Source organism: Lygodium microphyllum, chromosome 18 (genome assembly GCF_053477565.2).
Source record: "Lygodium microphyllum isolate KBCC chromosome 18, Lygodium_microphyllum_v1.1.10, whole genome shotgun sequence".
NCBI classification, from domain to species: Eukaryota; Viridiplantae; Streptophyta; class Polypodiopsida; order Schizaeales; family Lygodiaceae; genus Lygodium; species Lygodium microphyllum.
Window position 1 is genome coordinate 103,281,458 of NC_141152.1, and position 7,085 is coordinate 103,288,542.

At 43.4% G+C, this 7,085-nt stretch overlaps 1 protein-coding gene across 1 annotated transcript; it reads left to right on the top strand.

Moving 5' to 3' along the window:
* The first annotated feature begins 3,048 nt into the window (after positions 1-3,048).
* Positions 3,049-6,800, top strand: LOC148021215 (uncharacterized). The gene has a single exon (XM_087699047.1). The coding sequence runs from the start codon at positions 3,112-3,114 to the stop codon at positions 5,503-5,505; it is 2,394 nt and encodes a 797-aa protein (XP_087555173.1). The 5' UTR covers positions 3,049-3,111; the 3' UTR covers positions 5,506-6,800.
* Positions 6,801-7,085: the final 285 nt, after the last annotated feature.

Below are 7,085 nucleotides of genomic sequence, written 5' to 3' on the forward strand. Positions count from 1 at the left end.
TGCAAAGCACACATTCAATTTCAAACTATCCGATTGCAAAATATACAATTGTAATGCATGTATATATATGATTTGACTTAAAGCATTTACTTATCTCTAAATGATTCAATCCTAAAGTATACAATGATAAACTATTAACTCTTACACAACTAGACACAACGCATATGATTGAAGCTAAATGATGTTTTGAAGAAAATACTTTTAGATGCATAAATATAAAATAATTGAGACAATGTCATATCATGTAATATATATATATATATATTATTTGCATCTTGGTGGTGCTTTTTTGTACAAAGATATTATACTCATTAGAGTATCAAATGGACTGGTCTTGCTCATATTTGAAGGTGCTGTCTTAGTATTTACATTTTCTTGACATGTAACCTATGTGAGCTCTCCAAGAATATGCTCAAGTTTCCACTTGTCACTGTGTTGGTTTTCTGTTATCTCTACTTGTGTGACCTTAAGATCTTCTAGCATTTGGGCCATATGCTATCAGGCCTTGTCTCTTTCTCCACGCAACACATTGACTTCTTTAGTGGACCTCTCCACTAGTTCTTTGAATGAGTCCATTTCATTTACAAGAGCTTCATACTGCTCTTGTGTATTGTGATGGGTATTGTCTACTTCAACACTTGATTCTCTCCTCTTGCCATAGCTCTGTTGTTAGCTCTTCTTGAGCTAATCCTAGTGTTGGTGGATTTCTCTACCCAATTCAATTTTCTTTTCAAAATGTTATGGATGTAGATTTGTTGGGTGAGGTATGAAGACAAGTATTTATTATGAAGCATCATCTTTTCTACTTCAATGAAGCACTTTGGGAGAATCTTTATCAAACGCATATGTTGGCAATCAAGGAACTTCAATGGTATAGTGCATTTACATGTGCCCAAACAATGGAAATTTTTTTCTCTTAGGAAGAGCTTTAGAGATAACTCTCTGTCCTTCTTCAAAGAGCACAGAGGTAAACCCTCACATGCGCTATTGTCAGAGTGCTTCTAGTATGTGAAAGGGTCCAAGTTGTCCCAATGTCATAAAGTTATTGTTAAATATTTGTTGTGCTTCCACTAGGTCAATGCACTTGATTAAGCTAGCCATGAGTTTGTCGAACTATAATGATTAATGTTAAAAAATTTATCTAAAAAATTAAATTAGGATCAAATTCAATGCTTAATTTAGTAAAATTAGGATGTAAAATACCCATAAAAGTATCACTAAATACTATAAACATTGAATGTATGTCATAATAAAAGACAGCTAAGAAATAAGAGACACTCACATAGTTGTACAGCTCATCTCTATTCATGAATAGAATAAATACTAATAAATATATTTTTTAAATTATTTTAAATTTGATAATAATATTTTAATAAAATAGCATAGCCAATAAGAGGTTATCATAAGGTGATACATCACGATCTCATAAGCAAATTGTTATATGTGGATATATATACCATTTACAATAGATGCTAAGCACTAATTCCTAGGATATTTCTAGCCTAGGCATGCTAATTCACAAAGAAAGCATGTTAAATTATGACTAGTACAACATAGCCATGCAAGTGTACTAAACATGATTTTCAAAATGGTTTGTAGATAAACCTTCACCTTGTTCTTTACATGGTGTAAGGTGCAAGTGTAGTGTGCCAATCTAAGATCTTTCCTAGCACCTTAGGATATATTTTATCTAATCCTAAACATATTGTTGTAGGATGCATGCAACTAGACACCAAGGTGTTACTATCCTTATTCATATTTGTTCCTACCCTACACGTTAGTGCAAAATGCAAACAAACTAGTACCAAGGTTTTACTAAAATCTAGCATTTCTTATTCCTAACGTGGATTCATTCCTAATTCTAAACACATTGGTATAAGATGTATACAAAATGATAGCAAGGTGTCACTAGTATTTATCATTGTCATGTATTACATTTTACTTTTAACTATAATGTTTATTATTTTAATTTAATTATTTATCGTTATATTATTAAAAAGCTTACAATTGAAAAAGTTTTTACTATGTACAAGCAGATTTACAGTTTTCACTAGAATTGTGGTGATGTAGAGCTAAAATTATGATTATTGAATTTTCAACTGAAAGCTATGATGGTTGCTTGCAATGGGGAGTAGAAGCTAGGTAAGTAATTTGTATTGATGATGTGGAACAAATACTGAATTTCTATCCATTGGAACAATGTTGAATAGTTATGCTCAAGAAGCACTTTGCAAAGTCTAAAATACTTGGCTTTTGAAGCTAGCAAGATCAAATGGTTTTCTTACTCAAAAGCTATATGAAATGCTGGTTTATGGTTTCATAAAAGTGAAATGGTTTTCCTACTCATCACCAACCATCATGTTAGATTTTGTGTCTGTACAAATGCACTAAGATCCTCTCTTTTGTGAGCGTTGCTTTTGGCCTTTAACATTGAAGAGTGGGGTTGCACACAAAGCTCATGCTTAAGAGCTACTGACAATGTAAATATTAATTGGAATTTTAGGCCTTTAGTGTGTCTGTAATGGCTAGATTTTTCAAATATGAATTGGAATGTTAGGATGCTCTTAAAAGTAAAGTTACATTTTTTAGTATTATATTTAATTATTAAACCGACATTTCATATCGATTTTGAATAACATAAATGTGATGCCACAAGCAAGTAATCCACTTTTATAATAAGAAGAGGGTTTAAAAGAGGTGCCATGTGCAGTTTACATAACTTGCTATACTTCCAAAAAGAATAGCAAGTCTGCATGTGGCATGGCCCCAAACCTATTGCTTTGGCAACTTGCCCTTATTTTTCTACCCGTTGAGAAAGGTGTTGGCCGGTGCTCTGCCGGGTCGTGTGATGATGTGACATGGATAATCCAAGTTTCGTTCGCGGTACGCACATGGCCCTTTTCTTATTCACATGGCCTACACCGTACACGCTATCCTTTTCTTACTGGTCCTGCTATAAACTCGAGACGCGTCAAGACTCGGGAGTCGGGACTGTGATTGTATACGCGGAAACTCCTTTATATGGTCTAATTCGCGATGGGGCAGGCAGCTGGAGCGAGAGAGAGAGTGTTTGTGTGTGTGCGTGTGCGTGTGTGGAGGCCGGAGGAAGAGATGGTATCGCAGAGACAGCTAGAAGATGGCTGGTTCATCAGCGGCCTGGTGGGGTGCAGTATGGCTGTGCAGCTGCTTCTGCTGGTGAGCGGAGGCAGCAGGAAGTGGCACACATGGCTGCGCTACACGGCGTGGCTGTCGTACAACAGCGCTGACGTGGTGGCCATCGTGGCGCTGGGCGCCATGAGCAGGGCAGCGGCCCCAGCCCCGCGCGTGTTCGCGGTCTGGGCGCCTATGATGCTGATGCACCTGGGCGGCCCGGACAACATCAGCGCCTACTCGCGCCAGGATGCCGAGCTGTGGCAACGCCACGCGTTCACCTTGCTTTCCCAGCTCTTCACAGCCGCCTACGTCTGCGCCCGGTCGGCCCGCAGCCTCCCCTACGTCCTCGTCTCCTCCGCCCTCTTCGTCGTCGGCTCCATCAAATACGCCGAGAAGACCCTCGCCCTCCGCTGCGTTTCCACCCACCGCATTGTCCGCTCCGTCCAACCCCTCTATCTACTTATGCCTCGCCTCGATGCCGTCCTCGGCATGAACCCTCACGCTTTCAACTACATCGTTACCGGAGAGCAGCAGCTCGATTTCTATTCTCACCGGCCGCTCGACGTCGGCTTACTGGTCACTGTCGATCAGGTCCTTTCCAAGAGCAGCCAGGAGCTTCGCCATCAGAGGCCTGTGATGGAGCTCTGCATCGCCTTCGCCCTCTTCAAGATGTACCTCCGACGGCTCACAAATCTGTGTATGCACGAATACTACGAGCACAAGATTCAGAGCTTCTTCTGCGACGCTATTGCTCGCTATGATTCAAGCAGCAATGACGGATCGGTACGTCTAACATATGCTCCTGTTGCAGCTGTTAATACAGCAGAACATTCACCTCATGGGACAGCTACCTCTGGTATAGTAGCCAGTACAGCTCCGAACAGCGGCACCAATTTCACAACGGATGGGATCCAGATGCTCATTAACGTCCTGGACATGGAGCTCAGGTTCCTGTTTGACAGTCTGTACACAAAAGCAGGGGGAACTGCCTACACTGTAATTGGAGCATTGCTGCGATTCGTCAGCATCTCACTTCTCTGCCTAGCTTCCGTTTATGTCTTTACAGTGATGAAGTTTAACGACCGCCAGCTGCTCGCAGCCGTTCCTGTAACTTACACTCTGTTGGCTTTGGGACTTGTCATAGAGCTGTACCAGCTGCTGCGGCTACTGTTATCTGACTGGACGAGAGTAGCTCTCGCTTGTATCTTTGTGAGAAACGCCCGCAACAGTAGCGACAGCACGAGAGCAAGGGCAAAATCACGATTCTCTCTAATGGCTTTGAGACTTGTGGGGAAGTTGTGGAACAGACACAAATACTGGACCGCTAAGATAGGCCAGTACAATCTGCTGGAGGAGGCGGAACAGACCCTCGGTTACGGTATGTGCGCTCACATGGCCTTATGCATGTACGAAGTGTTAGGCCGGTGCTTGAATGTTCATCTGACGCCCACAGTGTGGAAGTATGAAAGGGTCGAAGAATTCAAAGAGTTTGTAATCTCAAGTGTGCTGGAAAGGTGTGTGCGTTTTCTTTGGGCCGGAGTAAGTGTGATCGAGAAGCTCAGGGCATGTCCAGGAGAGAGCATTCTCGGGCTAGAAGGATCGCTTGCGGCCCTTACAGGCAGAAGCTCAGAGTCCGACACTGCGATTGAGATGAAGGTATGCAAGGATTTGGAGCTTTTTATTATGGTTTGGCATATAGCCACCTGCAGGTGCTGGGACCTGCAGTGTATGGATGGCCGCCGCGTGACAAATGTTGTTCATGGCGGGGTACCAGAGGGAGCATTAAAAGGAACTAGGTCAACAGGGGGTGAAGAGGAATCGTCAGAGGTGGACGGAGGAGTAAGTACGAGGCAGGTCCATGGATCGGATGAAGAGGAATCACCACAGGTGAGGAGAGTAAAAATGACGCTGAGCCTTTCGAAGTACATAGCCTACATATTGGTGGCGAAGCCACACATGCTGCCCTGCAACGCGACGGCGGCCACGGAGGCTTACAGAGCAGCCAAGCAAGGCGTCCTACAGCTTATAAAGAGGAATGGCGAAGGTGGTTGGGTGTCCGTGGAGGTCGGATCAGAGACGACGATGATGAGTAGTGCTGCAGATGAGGACGCAGTTCTGGGGCTGGAGGTGGCGGTATTGGGGATGCGGGTGGCGCGGAGGCTTATGGAAAATTTAGGGTGTACGCGCGCGTGGGACGTGCTGTGGGAAGGATGGGTGGACGTGGCGATGTGTGTGGCCTCGGCCCATCAGGGAATGGCGCATGTGGAAGAGCTCACCGCTGGCTCGGAATTCCTAACGCACCTTTGGTTGCTGATGGGCCACATAGGTGCGGGGGCGCAGGGTGCTTACTGACAGTTCTAAAGAAACTTCACAAAACCGCCACGAACCATCACAATGCTTTTGAAGTTATATATATCTTTTGATACAGTCTATCTTCTCCACCCTAAAGAAACACTTGTCTGGTAAGAGGGGCGCGGGGGGAGACGGGCCACAGTTATCGCTACCAGTAGTTCAGTTGGGTGGTGGACCTGCTAACTGCATTTCACGTGGTTCATGTCATTGTGAAGCTTAAATTCTCAGATGTTATAATTGTACGAGTAGTTCAGTTGGGTGGTGAACCTGCTAACTGTATTTCACGTGGTTCAAAAGATGATGCTGAAAGAGTACTTCACACGACACGATGATACACTCCACATACATATGCCATGTGTATAAACATTTAGCACCTTGAGTTAAGATTTAGTTCCGTTGCTAATATCGACCTATGTGAGAATTGAGATATAGGTGCACCTCTAAAGGGTCTTGCATATATGTACACACTATGTATGTATATACATGTTAGGCCGCCTGCCTCTTGTTGGGGGGTGGGGGGTAAACTCCCCTTCCCCCACAAATGTGCATTCACATTATTTGAGACAAGGGGTAGTGGGGTTTTGATATCGCTCTACAAACTCCACAAACCCTGGTAGGATAGGCAATTTTAGTGTAGCACTAAGAGGATTACATGTCACTGTTCGTAGCTATTAGTCCACATACAACTTAATTCAAATGTCCACCAATCGTAAAAAAAGATCTTACATTTGTCAATGACCTCTTTTGCTCTAGCTCATCTTTGATCCTAGAAGCGTCGGGGCACAACCACTACAACAAAAAGGCTCCATAGACGCGCTTGTAGACGCAATATTTGAATTGTGTTTAAAAATGTCGGGCATGTTTATTACCGCGTCTAAAATTTTGTGTCTACAAGCGCGCTTATAGTAAAAACTACACGCGTATATAGATGCGTATATACAACCGAAGATAGACGCACTTATAGATGCGCATATACACGCACATACACGCACATACACATGCGCACATAGATGCGATTATAGACGCGGAAAACAGTGTATGAAAAAAAAACCTCAAAGGAGATGTGGTTGTTTAATGCGAGCGTGTCTACAGGCGCGCCTACTCTGTGGATCAGACACTCTTACACGTGCCAGGTCCACAAAACTCAAAAAAACCTAGGAGGTTTTATGGATCTTCAACACTTGCGCGTCTACGAGAGCGTCTACTCTGTATATCAGACGTGCTTGTAGACGCAAATTAGCAGTGAAGCACAAACAAAACTAAGAAAAGCAAGCAACAACTAACATACCCAAAGCTAAGAAGGAACCAAAATACAACTCAGAGTAAAGAGAGAGAGAGAGAGAGAGAGAGAGAGAGAGAGAGAGAGAGAGAGAGAGGGAGGGAGGGAGGGAGAAGAGAAGGACTCACCTTGAATATTTGTTGTGATGGGCAGCGGTACAACTACAAACTCCTTCTCCTCCATCTCCTTGCTCTTTGGCTGTTCTCCTTGTCGCAACAAACATACCAAAAGCTAAAAAGGTAGCAAAATACAACTCAAAGCAAAGATAGAGAGAGAAAGAGAGAGAGGGAGGGAGGGAGGG

What these genes read in the sequence shown, in the direction of transcription:
- LOC148021215 (XM_087699047.1), top strand. Translation starts at nt 3,112, where the DNA reads ATGGTATCGCAGAGACAGCTAGAAGATGGCTGGTTCATCAGCGGCCTG.